We start from the raw sequence: 26,334 nt of genomic DNA on the forward strand, positions 1-26,334 counted from the left end.
GTACCCCAAAACCCAAACCCTACCCTGAAACCTAAAAACACCCCTGTATCCCAAAACCCAAACCCTACCCTGAAACCTAAAAACACCCCTGTACCCCAAAACCCAAACCCTACCCTGAAACCTAAAAACACCCCTGTACCCCAAAACCCAACCCCTACCCTGAAACCTAAAAACACCCCTGTATCCCAAAACCCAAACCCTACCCTGAAACCTAAAAACACCCCTGTATCCCAAAACCCAAACCCTACCCTGAAACCTAAAAACACCCCTGTACCCCAAAACCGTACCCCAAAACCCAAACCCTACCCTGAAACCTAAAAACACCCCTGTATCCCAAAACCCAAACCCTACCCTGAAACCTAAAAACACCCCTGTACCCCAAAACCCAAACCCTACCCTGAAACCTAAAAACACCCCTGTACCCCAAAACCCAAACCCTACCCTGAAACCTAAAAACACCCCTGTATCCCAAAACCCAAACCCTACCCTGAAACCTAAAAACACCCCTGTACACCTGTACTTATTTTAAAAATTACTTTAATTAATATAATAAATAATAAATTAATAATATTAAAAAACATAAATAAATATATTTAATTATAATTAATATTAATAAAATTAAAAAAATTAAATACTTACCTATACTTACGATGTAATGCCATGCGTTGTAATAGCATCTGCTATGTAATGCCATGCGTTGTAATGGCATCCGATGTAATGGATCCTGCGTTGTAAAAGTTCCGTTGTAAAAGCCTCCCGTTGTAAAAGTTGCGATGTAACGGTGCATTACCGCTGCACTAGGGTGCGGTGGCAGACCGTATCGAATGCTGCGGAGAGGTTCAGGAGGATGAGGGCCGTTGTTTCCCCGTTGTCGAGTAGGGATCTGATGTCGTATGTGGCTGCGATGAGGGCGGAAGGTGGATCTCTTTGGCCCTAGATTTAGGCTGATACATCAATGACAAAAATGTGAGGATACTCCAGTACCACAAATTTCTGCCATAAAAGTAAATTTAGGTTGAACCCTTTCTGCTGCAGTATCACTGCACATCTTGGAAAATCTAATGGATTACCACCAGCAAAATCCTGCCTCTAACGGTTGACATGTAACATGCATGTACTTTTTCTTTACCATGCGATCATTGTAAATGTGTAAATGTAGCACATCGAAAGAGTCCCTATAAAATGCTCTAAAATCCTCCTCAATGATGTTCGCGCTATTAAAAAAATAATAACAGTTAAAATAATAACTATGACAGTTGCAGACACAGGTGGAAAAATGTGTTGTAACATTATAGCAACAATCAAAACAACCTAGAGTTAATATCAACAAGTAACATTATTACTAGGTATTAGGATTTAGAACTGAAACGTAATCGAGAGACTCATTAATTTCTATTAGGGTTATTTATATAGTGCAGACCTGGCCAGAATGGCTACACCACTCTTTATTTAGAAGTAGGTTATATGGGAAGGCACAAGTGGTTGCAGAATGTGCGCAAGGACATCTTCCCAAATGTGCACATATACAATAACTCCATATATTTTGAGATGGCATTGGGTGAGCAGGGGCCCGTTAACTATGTGTTCTGCAGGGAGGGGAGGTTAGACCCAACTCAGTTCAGTGCTTAATTTGGGCCAGTGGTGAACAGCAGCTCTTATTTCTTTTGTGACCAGGGCTTTTCATTAGACTTTTCCCAGAAGAAGACAAAGGCATTAAAGGGGGAAAGCAGAAAAGACAGAAAAATATAGGAAGTGAGTGAGATAGAGAGACGGTAGGGGATTGTAGGGTGGAAAAGATAGAGGCAATACAGAGATTGCTAATTCAGGGTTGGGAAAGGCTTCAGCAGAAATTGGGGTTCGCTTTCCCTGGACAGTGTCCTCAAGGCTCGGTTAGCCCTTCCAGTGCCATGAAGACATCCCTTTGGGGAACAGCGGTACAGACTTTCTTCTCACACTCGCTTGCCCTGCCCTTGGTACTAGTGGGAGGGGTTTTAAAGTCCAAGTCAGCTTCCAACATTCCCGGCCAACTCGCCCGCGCTGGAGTGAGGGAATCCAGTCTCGGGAGTGGTGGTGGACTATCTTGTACCCGGAGCACTTGGAAGGAGAGATCTGGTGATTGAGGAGCGAGGGCTTTTCGGATTGGTCGGTCCTCCAGAAGACGGGGTGCGTTTGTAGAGTGTGCACAGCCACCTCCGGGGTGCAGACCGTGCCTTTGTACGCGCCCAGGAGAGCGGCGCGTGCATCTGTGGGAGCTGCGTCCACCGGGAGCAGCTCAGGGCGCCGGGGGAGCTGCACACGCCGCGGAGAGGAGAGCAGAGCGGAGCGTGACCCGTGGGAGCCGCACACGCCGGGAGCAGAGGCTGCTGACAGTGGGAGGAGGCGGCCGGGGAAAGCCGTCCCTTCCCCGCGCACACCCCCGCCCATGCGAGCAGCCGGGGCTCTGGCCGGCGACCACACCGAGCCCGCTGCCCGCTCCCCTCGCACAGGATCGGCGGGCGGGATGACGAGGTCACGGTGACGAGCAGCGCCGCGGGGGACAGCGGGTCGGAGCCGCCGGCGGCCCTACTGACCGCAGCTGGCGCGGAGGGAGGCGGCGGCCGCGCACCGAGAAAGGCAGCATGGAGGACGGATACTCGAGCTACAACAGCCTCTACGACACCACCTCCCTCCTCCAATTCTGCAACGGTAACCGGCTGCCTGCTGCATGCATTTCAATCTGTGCACCGTTCTTTCTGCCTAAAATAATGGTTGACATCTTCCTCCTCCGCCATGGGAAGGGAAGGTGGGAGGACCACTAGACCAGACGTTCTTTAAAAAAAAATAATAATAATTAGTTGTATTTTTTTTGTAATCAATCTGAAAAATGAATCCTCTATTTTTATTTTGCATTATCGTGGATGCTGCCTATCATTGTAATATAAAATGGCCATCTTCCTGCTTCTGCAAAGTTGGGGGGGAGCTTCCATTTCCAAATACACTTCAGGTCTGTAGTGCCTTTTGTTGGTTGGCTATCTGCGGCCAGCGTGCAGAGATGCTACAATGCACAGGCTGCGAAAGTCCCACAGGCGACTTCTTCGGGTGGCATAAAGCGATTCTTCATGGTGGGCTGCGTTCACACACAGTTTTCGGCTCTGGCTTAATCCCTTCCTCCCCCACTGAAGGGCCAGCTGCTAACAAGGGCGTGTTGGGGGAAACATTGGGGGTGTCCCGGCCAAGGGTCGCTGCCTGGGACCCGTGCCACCGACCACAGGCAAAAGTTCACGGGAGGAAACGCCTGGTGAGTGAGGTCTCTGGGTAGGTCCAAGTGCGAGCTTGAGATGTCTGGGGCGCGGGACATATTTGAGGGGTTCAAGTGTTGCACGTTAAATTCCGAGTTGGGGGGGGGGCTATTATTTCCGGGGGAGGACAGCTGGGGCCGGCATGCATGGGAACTCCTCCAGATTCGTAGCTGAGGTAATGAAGTGTAGTTATGCAGGACTGGTGGAAAGCAGACACTGGCCTGTTCCACGCCTTGTGTGAAACCCCAAACCCCTGTCAATCAATTAGTTACATTTGTATTGAGTTTACATTCTTTGGAAGCCACTCAGTGTGACATCCTGCGTTAAACAAGAAACACTGGCTATTGTTTTGTAGTTTTAGGAGCTCTCTGCCTTCGAACCTTCGGTATGATGTGCACCTTGATGGTAATCCCAGTGACACCCAGCTTGGATATGGTCCACACTTTAATTGTGGGGTTGCATTACAAAGTGCCTAAGAACATATGTTGTGCAGTGTGTCAACTATTCCTATCTATTTGTTTCAATGTTCGGGCATGGAGTCCTGCATTTATAATGTTGAAAGCAAAACTGTAAGTACCAGTAGTGTGCACCAAATAAAATCCGGAGGGGGCAAGTGACTTTTCTTGACAAGCAGCCCCTTGGTGCACGAATGCTTTCTCTTCTCAGTTCAACCCACCCATAGTTGGACTATTGCTTTCAGGCAGGTGCATCTTGTGAAAGAAAAGGCAACATGGTATTATTGCGCACTGCACTTGCCGATGTCTGTTTAAGTAAAATAAGAATTATTGCTAACATTTTTATTGAGATTTGGTCATATGTCAATTTCCGGCAGAACTGCCCAGTCATTAACTTGTGGGGAACATGTGGCAGTAATTAAATGAATTAGTGACATTAAGCAGCAATGTGAACTTGGAGAAACTGAGACTTCTTTCCAGAGTGTTCATGTTTGCCTCTTTCAAGTGTGAGCCAAGTGAAGTGTGAGTAATTCCCCCAATCCTGTTCTTGCACTCCTGTATTTATAGCATAAAAACGATATGTACCGTAATTAAATAGTAGATAAACAGGACTGTATGAACTTTTCAACCCTGAAATGGAACCGCTAGATGTCCCTGCCAACAGGGAGGGCACCAGCGGGTCAGTGGGTCGGGGGCTGTCGGTGTCAGATGTGTTGGCTTCAAGCATCGGTGTGTTGTCACCATCTTATGAACATTTAAAGCTACAGACACAGCGCAGCTAAGTAAAGTGTTGTGCTCTCGGTCACCAGCTGTTTTTGTTCCTTTGTTACATTCGTTGTCACTTTCATGCACTTTAATGCCTCAGCTGTAAGTTGAGCCTCCCTCCCCCCCCCCCCCCCCCCCCCGAAATGTTCTGCTCTGACTGGTGTCAAAGGGCTCTCCAGGTCTTTGTCTGGATCCTGTCTTAGGGTGAAATGACCTGAGAGGAGTAAATGAAAGATAAGTTGTCTCTTGTCCGCGTCATTGCTGTCGCGCAAGAAAATCACTGTCCACACTTCTTCTAGGAGCAAGAAAGGCCACTTTATTTTAAGACAGGTGCATAATACATTTCTTTAACACATTAATTATTTATTTGTTTCAAAACATTCCAATCTACACAGTATGCCTAAACATCCCTACCTAACTGAACCCGAAACTAACTCTTGCCGAATACCCCCTGGATTCCCAATGAGCTACCCTTCAGGATGGCCAACCCGCTCCAGGCTGCCCACCCCACTAGCAAAAACCGCCTCCTGAAAGAACCAAGACACCTGTCCTAACAGTGGCAAAGCCCGAGGACCAGAGCAGCGCCTAGAGCACTGCTAAGTAAAAAACCCAACTAAGAGAAAAAAAAGGGGGAGGGTGGGTGGGGCAAAAAAGAACCTCCCTTCCTTAGCCTCCCGCTACGCACTTCCAGCCCGCCTGCCTAATCTCCCCTTATAAACCCCTAATCAACCCCACCTGTTCTTCCCTCGCGCGAACGCACCCAGGGAAAGACCAGCTCGCGCCTGGCTCTCCCTGGGTCCCACCTCGCGCAAGAAAATCACTGTCCACACTTCTTCTAGGAGCAAGAAAGGCCACTTTATTTTAAGACAGGTGCATAATACATTTCTTTAACACATTAATTATTTATTTATTTCAAAACATTCCAATCTACACAGTATGCCTAAACATCCCTACCTAACTGAACCCAAAACTAACTCTTGCCGAATACCCCCTGGATTCCCAATGAGCTACCCTTCAGGATGGCCAACCCGCTCCAGGCTGCCCACCCCACTAGCAAAAACCGCCACCCAGGAAAACCTTTAGCGTTTTCCTGCCCCACTCAAAGGGAAGGAGCACACCACAACTGCACCTGAAGAACCTTAGCTATCAAGTCCCGGAGCTCCAAAAGGTAAAAAGAAATGCCCAATTTGGACAGGTGGACACCGTCCTCGCAGAATAAATGCGTTTCTGAAACTTGCAAATGATGATGAGCCAAACTGTAAATACACAAATGAGTACAAAAAAGTCGCATGGTTCGATTCACTTTGCGTCTGGCTTTTTCCATAGCTGAATGACTCCTCGCCCCACTCCATGTCAATCGAGGCACGAACTCAGTCCATATTACCATGGTGCGCACCCATGTGGTCTTGATGACTTCTAGATCTTGTTTCATTAACTTCAGCAAAGTCAAACCAGAAAGAGAAACCAAGTCGTTTTCCCCAAGGTGCAGCACCAGCATATCCGGTGGGCCCCCCCAACCCTTCGAAACCAAAGAAGCCAAGTCAGGAAAGAGACCTCCCCAGTGCATGCCCCCTGTGCCATGCCAGGAGACTTCATGTGTCAGGCTGCTTAAACCCAGAGATCTACCACAAAGCTGACGTGCAGCGGCCACAGCAGCCCTCTTAACAAAAGAGTGACCAAGAATCCACACCCTCCTTTTTGCTCCAGCGACCGAGGGCCAAGGACCTAGGAGAAAAAGAAATGTTAGGCAGAGCACAGGCGAACTATTTTCTCACATACTTCTCACAACATCTGGAGCGCCAACGCCCAATACGCCGAATTTGCGACCAATCCCACCCCAACCTGGCGGCCTCTGTCGCTGCCCCAATCCTGAAGGAATGGGTACCGAATTGAGAAGGATCCCGCCCCAGAGCCAATAAAACCTTGCGTAGGACAGCCAACAACTGAGAAACAATAATGGGGCTGCCATCAGCATGGCAAAAAATGGCCCCCGGAACAAAGTGAGTGGAAGACACAAACCTCCCATTCCCCCACAGGGCAGCAAGAAGACACACCGCTCCGTCCCAAAAACACCCACTTACCCCTCCCCATCTGATCAGTCTTGGACATACGCAACCACATGCGCACCCTGTCATGCTCCACCACTACCTCACTGCTAGTCATACCCACTCTATCCCGCAAACCCAGCAGCTCAGAGGCCCGAAACGCCCCAAAGAATAACCACACAAAACACAAACGAAATTTCTGGCACTCAAATGCATCATAACAGCACCCTTTCAAACGTGATAAAAGCAGCTGAAGCAAATCAAAAGTCACCGGCTGTCGCAGCTTCTGCGCACCAGCCTGAAGCCTACCCAAACCTTTTAAAACTTTCCGAACCAACACACCCCCCAACAGGATCCCTCCCCCACCAAAGCAGCCCGTAAAAAGACACCCCAGCCAACTTGCCCGAAATGGTTGTGTGGGAGAGGCCTTTATCTGCCAAATGCAAAACAAACTGCAATACAAATTGTTCATCAGATAACCCAGCCCGAACTGGGCCCGCCATGTCGTCACCAAACTGCAGAAACTCCTGCCAGGCCTTCAAATAACTCCGACGGGTGGAGGCAGCCACTGAATTCTCCACCAAGTGGTGTACCCTCAATCCCCCAATGCCCATACGTACTGTGGGATCGCCGTCGGTTCTAGGTCCGCCCCAGGAGCCAATTTGCGGAATTCGGGCCACTGAAAGCGAGATAAAGAATCAGCGATGCAAGTGACTTGCTCATGCACCCGATACAAATCTGATTGATTGATTTTCTGTAATGGTGCAGCTTGATATTTTCTGTGCAATGTATATGTAAACAGAAAAACGTTTGTTTTGCCTTGAACCTTTCCTGTTTTCTCCAACTGTAATCACCCCGTAAGTGTTGGGCACAGGCTTGTGTACCACATAGGGGCATTGTGGAAGGTATTCCTATTTTCTATTCTGAGAATCTTGTTTATTAAGTAAACCTGAATGACCTCTGTCCGGCTGGACATGTCCTTCTAAAAATATAGAATTGATTTCGTCTGTATTTATTGGTCCTGTTAAAATGCCAGCACGCGCCAGAGGAGGAGAACTGTCCTCTGCCCCAAACCCCCGCCCCAGCAAGAGCGGGGTGAAATGGAAAGGGCCGATAATGTACCGGTTGCCCGCTAGCCGTGTGGGTCGTAGCGGGCGGGTGAGCAGATGCCATCCACTGGAGCCACAATTCCGCATCAACCTCACCCCATGAACGCTCTGGAAAAACACTCATCCGGGCCCGGAACTCCTCGTCGTATGACAACCAGGCAAAGCCTCCAAAATAACTATGCGCTTTACGGATGACATCCGCATATTTAAACATGTCGACCGCCTTACTCGGATGACGCTGGCAATAAACGCTGGCATAAATTAAAAAGGCCGAAGTCCAGTTCTCAATAGACTTCGGGACTCGAGGCCTCCGAGCCAATTCCAATTCCTCCTCCTTCGACCCTTCCTTAGCTTGGACATCGCGATGGAGAAGCCGAAACACATCCACAAATTCACCATTCCAGATGCGAGTTTTAGTTTTCTCAGACAAATGGGACCCCAAAGGCATCCCCACCCCAGAATATGGCAATTTTTTAGGCAGGATACTATCCTCCGTAGCAGGCTGTGCAGCAGCCACCCCACCCCCAACAGAAGAAACTTCCCCCGCATTGTGCACAGTAGAAACATTCAAACTCACCGGCCGCTCAAACTCGGTGCCAGAGCGACTCGCTCACCAATAACCCCATCACCTGTACCGATTGATCGGGTACGCTTAGCCGGGAGACTCTCCCTTGGGTTCCACACAGCCCACCATCCATCCTTACCTCTAGGCAACTGTGCCGACTTCTGCTGAAAATCCACATGATCCCCTGGAGGTGGTCTACTCCTTGCCGCCTCACGTACCGCTGCATGGTCCGCACATGACGCCTGCAAGATACGAGAAACAGGGGGTTGCCCCACACAGCCGCCCAGCTGGAGACGCAACCTGAACACTGCGGCCGCTCAAGCCAGATTGTGAAGAACCTGCAAGAATGCCGCCCCCCAGAGAACCAAGGGAAACAGCCCCCAATGAACCAGCCACCGACGCAAACCCAGGGGCACCACCTAACCCGGAGACCAAACCACCTTGAGGAACACCAGGCATCTCGCGAGAAGCCGGGTACAAAACCTGGCTGGGGGCAGTGGACGCCCCCCAAATGTCCGAACACATCCCACCAGAAGCTTGCGAATGCTGCGGGGCCAGCCCCAGCCCAGCAGGCGCAGGGGACAGCAAATAACAGTGCCCATTGACCCATAAGCAGGGTGAGGCCCCATCAAGCAACCCAGAACCCGGGATGGGGGGACCCCCGGACACATTGGCATGAACATGGGCCCGTGGGAGGCTCCTAGGATCGAGACTCCTCCCCCGTCGTGTACCAGGCCCCACCGAAGGCTTCTTAGCTTTCCCTAGGGGGGCCCCGCCCAAGCGCTGTGTCTGCCGGCCCACGGAGCGCCCCCGCCTCCCCCCGGGTGCCCCACGCAAGCCAGCACTCTGCAACGGTAAAAGACATACCTGCTGGTGGGCGCCCGGGTCAACCGGCGGGGGCTCCAATGCTGCGGGAACCAGGGCCGGCAAAGGCAAAGCCGCCGGCATGGCAGCGTCACCGTCTTCTTCCTCCTCCGGGCCGGGTGACAGGCAAGCAGTCACCGCCCGCGACACGCCCTCAGAAGCCTTGCGAGGGGGGCGGGCCAACCCTACCCACGCCTCCGCCGGCACACCAGGCCGTAGAAGGTCCTCGCGCCCGGCCGCACACAGCGTCTGGACAGCCCTTCGGACCTCCGCCGCCTCCTCCATGTCCCCACTTGAGAAGGTAAACCCGAACGCGAAGCCAGCAAAAAAGAACCTCCCTTCCCTAGCCTCCCGCTACGCACTTCCAGCCCGCCTGCCTAATCTTCCCTTATAAACCCCTAATCAACCCCACCTGTTCTTCCCTCACGCGAACGCACCCAGGGAAAGACCAGCTCGCGCCTGGGTCCCACCTTCTGGATTTTGTGATAACCTATTCGTTGGTCAGGTCCAGCCCTTAATTTGAGCCGGTCATTTCCGGTGCTCAGCAGGGGCACTTAATTGTCAGCACCTGCGCTTGTGACAGCCTGCCAAAAGGTGGTGCTGTCTAGCTAATTTAGAGATGACCACAATAACAGTTCATTATTGATGCTATATTGATTAAAAATGACTATTACCTGCCGCCCAAACCATCCTTATAGCTTTGGGGCCTGAAAGAGTCCGAATTGTCACACTTGTAGGAGTGTGATGATTAGAAGTTATGTTGTTACTATTATTGGCAGGAGCAATGTGTGAAGGAAGCTGCAGTGGCCTCCTGATGAGAGCCCTGGCGCTTATGTTATTTTTTTGTTTTACAAATTAAGCACTGGTCAGGTTTCGGATCTCACGAGTTGAATCCACACTTCCTCGCTTCTTGGCTCTGGGCATATACCAAGAGTCAGAAACCTATATCCTGTGGTCTCCCAGGGTTGAGGTCATTGTTTGTTACACCCACCACCTTTCTGACTCACTCCACTCTCTAACATGTAGCAGCTCAGTGTCCTGGACCTTTGCATCACAGGTGACATTCCTGCAGAACAAATGACAAAAATACACCTTGTGGGCTCGTTTACACATCTGTTTCCTGGCTGTGGTAATGCAGCCCTTTTCCTGTAGGTATCTCCTACAGGACCACCTAGAATAGATGAAGGAGATGATGCCAAGGCCTTCTAAAATGGTTGGATGCTATGCCCTGCTAGTGAGCGTAATTGCAGCATCCTTTGATATTCAGGGCATTCAAAATAACGTCATTAGTGTCACTGAATGTCGCATTACACGTCACGTTATCAGTGACATCAGTGAGGCCACACGTCATTACTTTTTGCTCACCTGCTGGCTGGTTAAAAAAAAAGCAGTATTGTTTCTCTGGGCCTTCTTCATAAAGCTATTTGCTCACTTAAGTGCAACTTCATGCCCAGAAATAGTACTATTTATGAAACCAACATCAAATTCCTGATTCACAGAATAGGTAATTGCCTTCTTTTTACTTTTGTCAAATTGACTTACTGATGCTTAAATTCCATCAGTGTGGCTGGATTTCAAGTGTGAGTAGATCAGCTTACGGCAGTCGGTTTTCGGGTTTTCTGTGTGGGAGCACTTGCTAAATGTGGGTGTTCACAATGCTGTGCAGGTCGTTTCTAACTCTGTTATCAGTTAAACATTTAGTCCTATAAAATCAAACCCATTTTCAGGATGGGAAAGCGGAGAAACCCCACAAAATTGGTTTCTCCACAGTAAAACATATTTTTTCCAATATCGAAAAAAAGTGCAAATGCAGTCATGTATCCATGCGTGAAGTAATGTGGGCGTGCAACATTCCCAATGCAATAATATTTTCACTTCTAAGTACTCCCGAAAATCTGTGACTAAATGTTTTCAGGGCCACACCTGAACATTTTGGAGAATTAAAAAAAAAAAGAAAAAATATTGATACAAATATAGAAGTAACCTTTTCTAGCACATTTTTTTCTTTCCTGCAGCTCCTTTCTGAATACATTTCTTATGTGAGTTCTTTAAAGGGACTTGTCGATTTAGAAAGTTTTAATGCAATCTTCCAACTACAATTAATGTCTATGAGGATATGTATTTTCAGAGAGTCAAATTGAAGCAGCTGATATTTTTTTATGCACAGGTGATATTACACTACCTCTAGTTAAATCATTGTTTATGTTGCATCCATGGCCTCATGGAAGATGCAAACAAATACATTTTTTCCACACCTGTTCACTGGCAGTGTAAATACAGGTCTGTTTCTAGACCATACACCTCAAGTCTGTATAAGACAGTGTAGTCTTCTGGGTGGCAGTGGCACTGTGAGCAGGAAGTTGAAGAAAGCCACTTGCTGCATGCATAATTCACTATGCCCAGCTGCAGTCTATGGCCAGGAGGGTCTATGGTATGGGGAAGTGTCACGGATGTGGCCAAATGCCCCAGCGAATTCCCAGCGGCCACTGGCCTTGCCCTCAGCATTAACACCAGTGGGACTGGGAGTGTGGAATGCATGGCTGAATGTCCTGTTCCCTGATCCGGACCAGCGAAGCCTGACACAAGCCTGCCTCTGTGGGGCAGGGGATGGACGCAGGTTATCACTGAAGGCGCTTCCCTGGACTCCATCTCTTGACCATGGCTGAAGCCTCGTCCCATAGTCTTTGGAAAAAAGGTTACAAGCAAGTTAAAATAACATCTTAAAGCATAATGACAAAACCCTTAAAATTCAATGAAAATGCCTGCATTTGTTCAGGGTAGTTATGGCTATCTACTAAGATCAGATACTAATCAATATAATGAAAAGAAATCCTTTGCAAAACCTTATATGAAGTTAATTTGTTTTCGATCCAAAACGTAAAAAAATAAAATGATCTACTTTTTGTGAGCTCAGCAACAAAACTGCCACGTCCCTCATTCGTTTTTAATCCTTTCACACATATTTCCATAATATGTCGCATCGGTGACCCTGCAAACTTTTGGTCTCTTCCGCATGTGTTTTCTGACCATGGAAACACTGTCTTAATACTACATATACTAATAGCAAGCATGGGACTGTGATATAAGTAGCCATCTAAATGTAAATAAAGATCACAGGAATATTTATTGCGTGTATGCATAACTGCAACAACCTTTTATTATTGATGCACACAAAGATGGCATAAATTGCCCTATCAATGACCTCGCTGGTGACGTTACCTTTCACATCATCAGTCACATAACTTAGGGCATCATGGAATCTGCAAACACCTCCTCTTATCACCTTCTCTTTAATGAAAGTGGACATATGCTTTATATACATTACAGGGACATCTAAGTTCCAAAACTACTGTTATGCTCATTGAGGATATGTGTAGCAAGTGAGTGGAACTGTAGTTGTCTTAATTTTCTGTATGCACTGATGGTATCAGAAACTACATTGTGGTGACCTCACTGGTAACACTGAATATCTTGTCAACTGTGCATCATATGTGAACCTACAAAGGCGTTCTCTTTCTTACAACTATTTACTGGTCGTGAAAATACAGACTTGGTTGGTCTACATTCTTACTCGTACTCTTTTCAAGGATGGCTACTTGGCGAAATTCGTACTCTGCCCTTCCAACTACATTTTAAGTTTTGATGTCTTCAGTGATGTCAATTGTTATGTAATATGTAACATCACCAGCAAAATCATTGGTAATGCCACTTGTGAGGTCATCCATGATGTCACAAGCGATGGTGTGGACAATGCATTGGAAAGAAGTTACGGTTGATGGATCACCGTAATTGGATGTATGACGTTACAACGCATGCTATTACAACGCATGCCTTTACGACGCAAGTTTTACAATGCGTTGGGGGGCGCTGGATAGTGAATAGTTTAATTTACTATTCCAACTCCAGTCCCCGTGGATAGTAGGGAAGGTGTTTGAAACTATTCCCTATCCTAGAGCGCCCCCCAGCGCAAGTCGTTGTTAAAGCTGCGTTGTAATGGTTGCGTCGTAAAGGTACTTCGTTGTAACAGATGCGTTGTAAAGGATGTTCCCCCCGTAATTGAAATATATGTTTAATCATAACCATGATGTCCCTTCTCCGTATTCATGAATTTACTCCAAGCATTCCAGGTCATCGGACGAGCACACGTCGAACACCATGCATTATGTTCCCAATATGAGCTTGAGTGCCTAACGCGGAGCTCTACAAGTAACCTGTAGATCACAGGATTGACCAGAAGTCCTAACAGGCCAGCCCATTTTTTTTTATCCATCCAAAATGGATCCAATGAGCACCATTGATGTGGGTAAAGGTGACACCTATTATTAATCGTCGAAAGGTAATTCAGTGTTTGGTTGTGGCTTTATAGAATATGATTGTTATCATTACTGGAATTAATTGAGAGTATGTATGGTGACTGGATTATGCAAGATGGCTCATAAAACCAAGCCCCTATCACTAAAAATAGAAGATGCACAGTAGACGTCTCCTGAAGGGCAGGTGAAGCGCACAACAAAGTGTTTATTTCATTCTTCCCCCCCACAAACCTTGTTATTTGTGATTAAGTTGCTGGAAGGCGGTTTAAGATGAAGAGGAATGTAACATGTCCAATAAAAACATGATCTAATCGTACTGCAGTGCAGGAACAATAACAGAGAGAACAGCTAATTATTGCAAACGTTTCCCAACAACCTAAGAGGCCCGTGAGCTTTGAACCGCTGCAGATCTTATGCAATTATGAACAGTGTGATGTTGTTTGCTGTGATGAGGAAGCTGGGCAGAGCAAGGTTTGTGTTTCTCTCTCTCCTGCAGTTGGTAGTCAGGTGGGAAGCCCGGGGAATTGCATTTCTACGAAGGCTGGGGGAGGGGTGAAAAGGTGTAATTACAGGAGACTGTCCCGCAGTATTCAGCCGTGGGTCTAGAATTTCTTTAAGACATAGAGACCTGCTCATGTATCGATTACAGGATGGATATGTGTTACCCAGCTGAAGTTTAAGCCTTTTATTGATGTCATGACTTAAAATGGCTTCGAGCATTTACAGCGCTGTTTTCAAATGATGTATTATTTTCATAATTGTTTTATTTTGTAATTTGTTGTGGTCCAATGTCTTCCCTCACTTGTGTGGGAACACAGGAACAATATTTCAAGAGTAGTGAGGAGTGCCTGTGCAATCCTGTTGGAATGGAAAAGTCTCTTTCATGGTAACTGACGTGCACCACGGTCCTGAGTGCCCAGCTGCGTGGATATCTAGTCAGTAGCGGTCGGTGGTGGAGTAGCTGCTGAGCGGTGACGTGGGGAGGGGGTGGGGCAGGGAGGATAGTAATATATGGATTACAGAGGATTACAGGTAAGAAAAACATATAAATAAATAAAATGAATTTCGTTGCACGCACTGCATCCCCAAATGCGATGCAGTGCACGCAAGGAAATTCGTTTAATTTATTTATATGTTTTCTTACCTGTAATCCTCCGTAATCCATATATTACTACCCTGCCCCTCCCCATCCCCACGTCACCGCCCGGCAGCTACTCCCACCACCGGCCGCTACTGATCTAGATACCTGGTAATCATTTTTGGTAATATGCGAACCAGGATCAAGCGTGTTTTGCCTTGACCTAGGCCTCACTCATGGTAATGCTGTCTCGTAAAACCAGGAAGGGGTGCAGCGAGCATTACCCTAACAGTAGTAGCTACTTTCTGTGACAGGAGTTAAGTGACAAGCGCGTGGTGTGGCAGCGTACACGTTTTGTGTTCAGTAAGAATCAGCGATATGCAGTGGTCGAAGTGGGGGAAAAAAAGTAGGGAACTGTGGGTGGAGAATCAGAAGACGGGAATAACCCATGGACTGGGTCAGTGGGCGGAGTCAGAGGTGTGGCTAGAAAGAGCGAAATATCCCAATTATTAGTATTCGTTTGATATTTCACTGACCATTTACAATTTATTACATTATTTAATTGAATCAAGGGATACGCATGTTTATTAAAGGGTGAATATGAGTTATTGACATTAAAATGTATTCACAAAGTGGGATACGTTTCCAATCACAGAATAAACCAAATACACTTAAAGTGGAAGGAAAAGCCATTTGTCTCCCAGCCATGCAGTTTCTGTCATCAGCTCTTCTCCTCTTTTTTTCCTCTCTTTTTCCACCACGCGGTGCCTGCCGCTTCGTGCATGCAAAGGTAAACATGCATTTTTTTAACCTTGTGGCGGGTGCTGCTTCAAGCAGCACCTGCCGCAATGTTAAAAATACAGGATGTGACCGCCAGGGTGGCGGTCACATCCTAATTTGCACGGAGGGACCACCGCTGCCCCTGCGGACGGTCCCTCCACCTCTGGGGTGGCGAATGGACGCAGGTCTGTCCGCCATCCTAATAGGGCCCATAGTTAGGTGTGTGTGAAAATCCTGCATTGCCGATCCCTGGTGAGTTGCACTACTATTGCTGAAACCAGGCCATTTGAGGTACCAGTGGGTGAGGCAGACTGACTTCAAGGGTCCTGTGACCTCAGTGACCAAGTCACTGTCACTCTAAGGTGGGTTGCTTCGTAAGCCTTCCCACAAGACTGGAGGTGAACTTCAGCATGGATTGTGGTTGACAGGCCTTCAAGGATAACCCACACTTGCCACTGCTAGGGCCCACCTTCTTGTGCTAAGACACCCGGGCTTCTACAGTTTAGCTGGGCCTTCTAAGGTCTAGCATGGGAATGTGCTCCCTCTGGAGAGTGGTTTGGTGGAGTGGTCATGAAGGCTGAACTTGGTTCCCCAGACCCAAATTCGGCAGGCTCTGGCCATAGTACCACATCTTCTCCCACACTGAACACCATACCTCCCCACTGAGAGAAACTCGCACTTCCTTCAGCTATAACCCAGTTGTGCTGCGCTATAAACACCTGGATGTGACTCAATTCAAAATATGCGGTTTAAAGTAACGGTTTTGAGCATTAGAGAAGGAGCCTCACAGAAAGAGAGGTAATAGGAGGAAGAAGTGAGAGAGATGGGAGTAGAAGCGGACACTGTCTTTGTCTTCCGTGGACAAAAAGGAAGACAGAGTCCTTTTCCTTCTATGCCCACCCCACCCGTCCCCAAACGGCCACGAATGGCCGATACTTATCTAAGCTTTCGCTGTTTCTGCCGTCTTGGGACACATTTCCAGAAACAGAAAATAGGGGAACGCATTGATTACATTTTAAGAAGTAGGGGCACGCCGTGCCCTTCCGATCCCGCCTACTTCAACTACTGGCGATATGAATAAGACATTTTTACCCGTGTCACTGGAGTGGTGCCTACCAGCCCATTCATGTAAAGTTCTGCTGTTGTGTACTTAACTGACCCTTGGCCTGCATGGGGTGTAGCGCAAGGCAGCATGCAACACGTGTGTGAGTGCAGTGATGTATGTGTGCCTGTGCATAGTACATGACACAGGTGTGTGGGCTCAACTTTGGAATAGCCCAGGGCCTGGAATGGCTAGTCTAGGTGAGGACTGCAACCCCTGCACAGGAAGTGTGGGTTGCTGATGTTCCTGAGGGTTGGGGTGTGAACACACACTTTGGAGGTAGGGGAGCAGACCATCCTCTGTGCACATGAAAGGTCTCTTTGATTCCTGGAAGAGTTACTGGTCATCAGGTTCTGAGCTTATTAAGTGAGATGGTGGTTCTGATAAAGTTGCCACTGTAGGACTGTTGAATCATGATAGAGAGAAAGGTTTAGGCTATGAAACTCTGTGCGGCTTATTTCAGTGAGGGCTGACAGCCAGGTGTGATTCTTGGTTACCTCCTTGGGCTGTGTTGTGGTTATGTTGGAGCAGCTCCTGCTGTGGCAAACTGACCCTTTGACAAAAGAAAGGAAGGGCACCTCAAAGAAGTTGACACTCACATCAGAAATATCAAAAGACCAGGCACTAAATTGTACCATTGTCTGGATTTGCACTATAAAGTTCGGAATCTGAGTCCCTCGAGTTGTTCAACAGCACTCTTCAGTAGAGGAGAAATCACCAAGATTTCTAGCTGCTGGAACCAGGATTAGGGACAAAAGTCTGCTAGTCTCCATGCTGGGTGAGTGGCCATTACCAAGGAAGTCAAGACCATTTGCTCTGAGCCTGGTGCACCAGCCTTCTGCTTGCCTTCCAAGAATACCAGACCCTGTGAGGAGGAGGACAAGAGCATCTGAAGGTAGGAGGCCCAGCAGGGATCCTGTGAGTGGATCCTGGTTAGGGAAGTGTGAGACACCCTGGTCCGGTCAGGACCACTGTGAGAGTTTTGGCCACCTGCCCATTATTGTAACAATGGTAATCCTCTTGTACCGGGAGCTGGTGGCCATGAAGACTGTGCCGTTGCCCTGAATCATCATGCCCAGGCTGCTCTTAAGGCATTTACAGATTGCGAAAGGTGCTGCGATGAGGATGTGAGGCACCGACGTGAACCGCCCAATGACTGAAGACCTGCTGTGTCATCCGGGAAAGACTGCAAGAGTCGCACACCCGCAGAGTCGGGAGACCGTAGCCTGCAGAGATAAGTCCTAGTCCTCCCGTATTTGGTGGCTGCCATCATTTCCAGTAACGGTGTTCGAGGCGGTCACGCCTCTCGGGGACTGGGACAAACATAGAACATAGTTAACTAAGTATTTGTGAAAGAGCAGGATAGTATGGAGTTTAAGTAGGAAAATGCCTTGCATGGCTGGAATTGGAAGCACAGAAATATGTGGGAATGGAGCCTAGAGAGGATTTTCAATGTGCAAGACTGGAACGATGAATCTGGCGCTAGTGGTACTGGAAAGATGGCAACGGTCTTTGCAGTAGCAAAGAACCAGATGGCTCCATAGAAAAGAACAAAAGAGTTTCAATACAAATAAATGGTTCAAACTAAGTCTACATAGTAGGGAGCAGGAACTAACTTGCCATAAAAGTCATGACCTAAAAGAAGCAAATTGGACTGTGAAGGTGGTGAAGGTTGGTTTATGTTGGTGGCACTCTTGAAATTTGAAACCATCTTGGTTTAAATGGGAGACGGTGATTTCTGATTTCTTACTGATAACCCTGCATCTTATTCGCTGTCTAGGTGATGCTAACGGGTACCTATTCAGTGAGTAGATTCCTTAGAATACTCTATTTAAGATGTGTTACTTTTCCCACTTTGTGGCCATACATTTTAAGGAGTTCCTTTTCTTGAACACAATTTGGGTGCTTATCCATAATAACGACAATGGCAATATTTTACTTAGAGATTACAGTGCCAATGAGTTTTTAGATAATTGGGGTGCAAATATCACCATTTTGTTAGGTAGCGATGGATCAGTGTGTATGAGATCCTACTGGCACTTTCCGTTAGCTGTATTTTGGGCAGCAGTAAAGGAAAACCCAGTTGACCAGGTGAACAATTGACTCAATGTTCATGCATATGAACGCTAAAGCCTTGCGTGATTTCAAACCCTGTTCCAAAAACAGGGCTATTCCTACTTTAGATCATTTATGTCCAGAGAATGAGCCACATGTGTGCCTCGTTAGTAGGATTGTCGTAGTTTTGGGCTACTCCTTTCTGGTGTTGCATGCATCTCCGACCTATTGGCAGGTCTGTTCTGCTGTTGCATGTTTCTCTTACCTATTGGCAGGCCTGTTCTGGTGTTGCACGCTTCGCCCACCTATTGACTGGTCTGTTCTGGTGTTGCACGCTTCTCCTCCCTACTGGCTGGTCTGTTCTGGTGTTGCACGCTTCTCCTACCTATTGGCAGGCCTTTTCTGGTGTTTCACGCTTCTCCCACCTATTGGCTGGTCTGTTCTGGCGTTGCATGCTTCTCCTACCTATTGGCAGGCCTGTTCTGGTGTTTCATGCTTCTCCCACCTATTGGCTGGTATGTTCTGGTGTTGCATGCTTATCCTACCTATTGGCGGGCCTGTTCTGGTGTTGCATTCTTCTCCTACCTATTGGCTGGTCTGTTCTGCTGTTGCATGTTTCTCTTACCTATTGGCAGGCCTGTTCTGGTGTTGCACGCTTCGCCCACCTATTGACTGGTCTGTTCTGGTGTTGCACGCTTCTCCTCCCTACTGGCTGGTCTGTTCTGGTGTTGCACGCTTCTCCTACCTATTGGCAGGCCTTTTCTGGTGTTTCACGCTTCTCCCACCTATTGGCTGGTCTGTTCTGGCGTTGCATGCTTCTCCTACCTATTGGCAGGCCTGTTCTGGTGTTTCATGCTTCTCCCACCTATTGGCTGGTATGTTCTGGTGTTGCATGCTTATCCTACCTATTGGCGGGCCTGTTCTGGTGTTGCATTCTTCTCCTACCTATTGGCTGGTCTGTTCTGGTGTTGCATGCGACTCCTACCTATTGGCGGGCCTGTTCTGGTGTTGTACACTTCTTCTACCTATTTGCTGGTCTCTTTTTGTGTTGCATGCTTCTCTTACCTATTGGCGGGCCAGTTCTGGTGTTGCATGTTTCTCCTCCCTACTGGTGGGCCTGTTCTGGTGTTGCACGCTTCTCCTCCCTACTGGCTGGTCTGTTCTGTTGTTGCATGCTTCTCCTACCTGTTGGCGGGCCTGTTTAGTGTTGCACGCTTCTCTTCCCTACTGGTTGGTCTGTTCTGGTGTTGCATGCTTCTCCTACTTATTGGCGAGCCTGTTCTCGTGTTTTACGCTTCTCCCACCTATTGGCTGGTCTGTTCTGATGTTGCATGCTTCTCCTCCTTACTGGCTGGTCTGTGCTGGTGTTTCACGCTTCTCCTACCTATTGGCGGGCCTGTTCTGGTGTTGCACGCTTCTCCTACCTATTGACAGGCCTGTTCTGGTGTTTCACGCTTCTCCCACCTATTGGCTGGTCTGTTCTGGCGTTGCATGTTTCTCCTACCTATTGGCTGGGCTGTTCTGATATGCATGCTTCTCATACCTACTGACTGGTCTGTTCTTGCATGCTTCTCCTACCTATTGGCAGGTCTTTTTTGGTGTGCACACTTTTCATACCTATTGGCAGGTCTGTTCTGGTGTTGCATGCTTCTCCTTCCTATTGGCTGATCTGTTTTGGTATGCACACTTCTCCTACCTATTGGTTGGTCTGTTCTGGTGTTGCATGCTTCTCCTACCTATTAGCTGGTCTGTTCTGGTGTTGCATGCTTCCCCTACTTATTGGCTGGTCTGGTCTGGTGTTGCATGCTTCTACCTATTGGCTGGTCTGTTTGATGTTGCATGTTTCTCCTACCTACTGGCTGATCTGGTCTGATATGCGTGCTTCTCCTACCTTGGGCTTTCTGACCCGTTTAGTTGTCTCATGGATGAAGTATAGTCTTTAGGAACACACTCCTATTTAATGTCTGCTTCTTTACTCGCTGCTCCAGATGGAATTGCCCTTGCTGACCCTTCTTTTTTGCACTCCTTGCATAAAACCGATAAAAATCCTTAACTTTCTAAACTGGGCAACCAACACACAGCCTGGATGTTGCACATGCTACTGAAAACCTACATAAATAGATTTACTTGACAGGGGCTAGTAAGAATACTGAAATGTTAAATATTTGTGCAGAACTGACCAAAGCAGATACACTTTAATGTTGTTTATCTAAACTACTGCGTGCATAGGTGTAACTGTGACAGTAAGGAACTAAATAGGAGATATACTGGACAGAACGACAGGGGTGCAGACAGTGGGAGAAGAAAATGCAAACATTAGAAACGAGATATAGACTATAATTCTCGAAAGAGTACCGTGTAACCTATAGGTAGCTCTCCAGCTACCTGTCAGTAGTTCTCCTGTGTGCAGCACAGCTTACTAACCTATAAATATTTGTTTAGCTAAATTAATAAATGTATACCAAAATTGAAAAGTGTGGATCAGAGATGAAAATGTGTGTATTTTCAGAACCCAAAATTTCCAAAACATACTTAAAGCTGATTTATGAATGATTAATCATGTAGCTTTGGGAGTCCTATTACCAATATTATTACCTTGGTGCCAAGGGCATTGCAGCTGTGGCTGTTATGTATTACCCTTGTAGATGCATTCCGAATTCACTAAGCCTTTTTAGGGCTCGCTGGTGTTGGAGCGCGAAGCGCTCCCACCAGCAAAATGTATTGTCACCGTGACGGCTTGCAAGGGAGTACAGACCGGGCCACGCGCAGATTGTGGGCTGTGAACGCGCAGATTGTCAGCGTGCGCGTGCTCCCTTCCTGGCTCCGAACGCGTGCTGCTGCTGGCGCAGGGGCTGCAATTCCACAGCCGGCCACTGGGGACAGGTCCGAGACCGTCAGGGGGAAGCTGGTCTGAGGTAGGAGCGAGGCATCGCACTGAGCAGTGAAAAACCCCGGAGCAGCAAGGCCCCACCTCCCCCCAAACCTCCGGAGTCCGGTTAGTTTCATTCTTGTTTGTTTTTGCTGTGCAGTTCTTCCGTTTTTATTTGGAAGAGTAGTGTCAGCTTTATTTGAGCAGATCGTGCACTGCTATTATTGAATGCAAGCTTTCCCAGTCTGCCTTTTTCACTTTCGATGGTGTTTGGCTCCTGTGTCTCTTTTTTTTGTATACGAGGGTGCGCCGCAGACCTCTTCTCCTTGGTGTTTCTGCCTGTGACATTTCACAGTCTGCATATGCTGTATTGTTTATTTAAGCGTTGCAGGTAGAAAAATGTCAGACAGTGCCGAGAATGTTTCACAAAAGCTGTTCCTCCCTAAACCTCTCCTTACTTTCCCTAAACCCCTCCCATTTTGTAAATAATATTCCCCATTTTCCTGCCAATCTCCCTTGTTCCCACATTACAACTAAAACGTAGGCTTATGGGTGGAGATCTCCTCCACTTGGCATTGAGCTCCACATAGGAAAGATAGGAGTGACGGTGGTGCATCGGTTTGTGAATAGCATTTTGTAGTAAGTGGGTACTACTCCTGTATTACTACTTAACATACTACAAAATGCAGGTCGTGAACAGACCCCTCTGAATTTCAGAATAAGTACCTTGTCTCCCCAGCAGTGCCTCCAAGCATAGCAGGCTGTCCTGCCGGAGTCAACAAAAGATTTCTTGAGGTAAATGCCCTCCTCCCCAAATGGCCTAAATAAAGTTCTGTTAAGACTTCTTCCTTCCTCCGTGTCCACCAGTGTAACCCGCCTCAGCTCTTTATCACATTACAGAAAGTACTCCAGTTCTTCCTTCTGTACTAGGAAGTGATGCCTGCAAGTGGTTTGAAGAAACTGACATCTCTTTTTACTGGGAACACATCTGCTGCCTGTATACATAAGTGGTGCAAGTCTCCTCAAACACTGAGGCTTTTACAGGCTGCTTCATTAGAATCTGAAGGGTCAGATAACATCTCCCAGTAACGGGCCTTCACGTTCAGCAGGGATAACCAAACTGCTTCTCCTATAGCCTCCTTTTATACTTTATATCCCTCATAGAGTTCACTCTGCTTCTATGCTAAGTCGGTGCACTGCTGTCAAGCATAAAGGCATACACTTGGCTAGTTGTGCCAACCCTCCTCATGTTCATGGCTTCCGCTAGGCACTGTCAGATGCTTCATGATTGTGGTCTAGGATTCTCCATTTCCAACTATACTCAAAATGAGCCAGGTTACTTGTAATGATTAGAAAGGATCTCTCGGTTTAGAGAATCCGATTCTATATGCAGGTGAAGGGAACGAATGCAGTATTTCTCTTTGGTACTTCGCCCTTCATCTTGAGAGAAATGCTTCACACACAGATGGGTGTTGATTACTGATGATGTGACTGAAACAAGGATGCAGTAATATTTATCCACTATCTGGAATGACTATCAGGAAATAAAGGCTTCGAGTAATTACCCATCTTCTAGCTATACTAATCTGGGAATGTTTTACTGTAGTGTGAATAACAGTTATTTGATGACCAAACTCCTTCAGCATATGCATACACTGATGGGATGTGTTGCCTTCTTGAAAAGGTCCTCCTTGTACGCTCAATGGAGCCTGCTCCAAACCACGTCCCTTCTATCACTCTCATGGAGACGATTGTCAGCCTCATTTTGAGAGCTGTATACAAGGAACACATGTCTTCGTAGCATAAGGTCTAGGTGTAATGTGGTTAAGAGAAGTCAGGCCCACTGACATTGTATGACAGTAGAGGGCCAGTTTGTAGCTGTCTTCACAAAATTATGTGTCTACAAAAGCCTGATTATGCAACATAATGTGACACTGTCTGTTATAGTATTATTTCATTATTTTGTATCCAATCGATCCTGGCTTGGGGAAAGTTGCTTCATATAAGTAAGAGTTTAACACCTGAATGCAGCAATCTGCTACTGAAAGGTCAACAGTTAACCTGTGCATAGGGTCTGCCTTTGAGCAGAGTAATGTTTAAAAAATTTCTTTCAGAAACGTCTAGTGGTCCTGGTAATGAGTCAACTTTACCGGATTGGTGGATGACTTTTCATGAAGGACCAATCATTGGGTAGATCTGTCAGCATCACATGAGAGTTTAACTATGTGGTTTGGTTCAGGAATGTAGGAGCCGATTGGAGATTGTGGATAAGCTTTCTACTTGCTCACCCAGCAGGTGACCATGAGCTTCTGAGAGTCAAGAAAAGGCCTTGATACTTCTTGGTTTATCTACTGGACTCTGCTATCAGCCTCATTGTTCATATGCGCTTGGTTCCACTAGAGTGCTGTGAGAAGGCATGGCCTGTTGTAACTCAGTGTTCAGAATGAGAGGCACGTTTATGCATTGTCCATGGCAAGCTCGAGGGAGCACTCAGTTCTGTATCTGAAGCCTGTATCATCAGTGGATTCTGAAACAAGACAAAGGTGGAGATTGTGCACATGGGTAAGCTCTGATGGAAGTTGGGACAGAAATCTCATTGATTGACCATTCTAAATATGAAAAGTCTGACTGCCGATACAGTCAAAACAAGCTTCCCTTCTTAAAAGTTTGCAGGTTTGTGAGACCGTGGGCCTCATTTATAGGTAGGTAGTAATTGAAAATCCTCTAAAAGTGCCCTGGCAGAACACCTGCTAGAAATAGGTCTGGATCATCCACCTTTGGCTTCCCGCACCTCATAGAGTGGGGGGAGATGGTTTACTTGATGATGGAGCAGCTGCTGACTATGGCATCTGGAATTCCCGGTCCCTTGGCACAAAGCCCTCGAAAATAATGCTGTAGTGACCTCCCTTTTTAAGGTAGCTGCTCCTACCCCGTTTCCCTAATGCACTTTTTGTGAAGGACTGGCATGTAAGCCTTGGTAATGCCAGACATAAACAAGCATTTACAATGCAATAGGTCTTGGGTTAATTAAGTTTGAGCTATTGGCATTGCTAAATATTGCAACACCAACTGCAAAAAAAGCTATTGGTGTTGCATTATTTAGCAATGCCAATAGCTCAAACTATAATAATGCGAGACCTATTGCATTGCAAATGCTTGTTTACATTACTGCTGGCAATCCTGCACTGAAGTGGTCATGGCTGATAATCTTGCATAGGGTGACTACTGATGCAATCTTGTCTGATGTGTTCAACATTAGTTCCGCTGCATGATTTTCATTGAATATAAGTAACTCCTATTAGTAAAAAGGTTGGCGACCCCTGATGTAGAAGCTCAAACAAGAAGACAGGGTATGGACTCTGGGTTAGGGAAAAACCTGCATTGGAAGAGTAGCACTTCGTTAGGGAGTCTTGGAAGACATTCATATATAGCCACTGGCAGTGGGAGACAAAGGCACAGCCGATATGACATGGAATCGTGACATTGGGACAGGGAATTCCCACACTGGGATAGGGAGCCATTGACACATGCACTGGCAATGGGACCCAATGAAGCATGCACTGGGACAGAGAGCCAATGACCCTCCTACTGGGATAGGGAGCAAATAAATAACACATGCACTGGAATCGGGAGCCAAAGACACACACTGGAACAGGGACCCAATGACATCTGCATTGGCATAGTGAGCCAATGATGAGCACTGGAAGAGGGAGTCACTGGCACGCTCAATGGGATAGAGAGTCACTGATATGCTCACTGGGATAGGGTGTCATTGACATTCTCACTGGGATAGGGAGTGACTGACCCGCACACTGGGATAGGGAGTCACGGACACGCACACTGGGATAGGGAGTCACGGACACGCACACTGGGATAGGAAGTCACTGACACGCGCACTGGGATAGGAAGTCACTGACACGCGCACTGGGATAGGAAGTCACTGACACGCACATTGGGATAGGGAGTCACTGACGCGAGCACTGGGTTAGGGAGTCACTGACGCGAGCACTGGGTTAGGGAGTCACTGACGCGAGCACTGGGTTAGGGAGTCACTGACCTGAGCACTGGGTTAGGAAGTCACTGACGCGAGCAATGGGTTAGGGAGTCACTGACGCGAGCACTGGGTTAGGGAGTCACTGACGCGAGCACTGGGTTAGGGAGTCACTGACGCGAGCACTGGGTTAGGGAGTCACTGACGCGAGCACTGGGTTAGGGAGTCACTGACGCGAGCACTGGGTTAGGTAGTCACTGACGCGAGCACTGGGTTAGGTAGTCACTGACCCGAGCACTGGGTTAGGGAGTCACTGACCCGAGCACTGGGTTAGGGAGTCACTGACGCGAGCACTGGGTTAGGGAGTCACTGACGCGAGCACTGGGTTAGGGAGTCACTGACGCGAGCGCTGGGTTAGGGAGTCACTGACGCGAGCGCTGGGTTAGGGAGTCACTGACGCGAGCGCTGGGTTAGGGAGTCACTGACGCGAGCGCTGGGTTAGGGAGTCACTGACGCGAGCGCTGGGTTAGGGAGTCACTGACGCGAGCGCTGGGTTAGGGAGTCACTGACGCGAGCGCTGGGTTAGGGAGTCACTGACGCGAGCGCTGGGTTAGGGAGTCACTGACGCGAGCACTGGGTTAGGGAGTCACTGACCCACGCACTGGGATAGAAATTCACTGATACATGTATTGAGATAGGGAGTCACGGACACACACACTGGGATAGGGAGTCACTGACGTGAGTACTGGGATAGGGAGTCACTGACACGCACACTGGGATAGGGAGCCACTGACACGCACACTGGGATAGGGAGCCACTGACGAGCGCACTGGGATAGGGAGCCACTGGCGCGAGAACTGGGATAGGGAGCCACTGGCGCGAGAAGTGGGATAGGGAGCCACTGACACGAGCACTGGGATAGGGAGCCACTGACACGAACACTGGGATAGGGAGCCACTGACACGAGCACAGGGATAGGAAGCCACTGACACGAGCACTGGGATAGGGAGCTACTGACAAGCGCACTGGGATAGGGAGCCACTGACAAGCGCACTGGGATAGGGA

General features: G+C 47.8%; 1 protein-coding gene across 7 annotated transcripts in view; it reads left to right on the forward strand.

Annotated features, from left to right (window-relative positions):
* EML1 (EMAP like 1) overlaps positions 1 to 26,334 on the forward strand; it is an 883,632-nt gene that overhangs the window by 420,330 nt on the left and 436,968 nt on the right. For 2 of the 7 annotated variants that reach the window (XM_078660156.1, XM_078660157.1), the window contains exon 1: positions 2,046 to 2,685. The exons of 3 other annotated variants lie outside the window; for them this stretch is intronic. In XM_078660156.1, the coding sequence (XP_078516282.1) occupies positions 2,619 to 2,685 (67 nt within the window). In that variant the 5' untranslated portion in view covers positions 2,046 to 2,618. Of the gene's footprint in view, positions 1 to 1,993; positions 2,686 to 26,334 lie in introns of those variants that run through there. 2 more of the 7 variants (XM_078660160.1, XM_078660159.1) reach the window with 2 other exon arrangements.

The sequence above is a fragment of the Lissotriton helveticus genome, chromosome 9 (assembly GCF_964261635.1).
Source record: "Lissotriton helveticus chromosome 9, aLisHel1.1, whole genome shotgun sequence".
In the NCBI taxonomy this organism is placed as follows: Eukaryota; Metazoa; Chordata; class Amphibia; order Caudata; family Salamandridae; genus Lissotriton; species Lissotriton helveticus.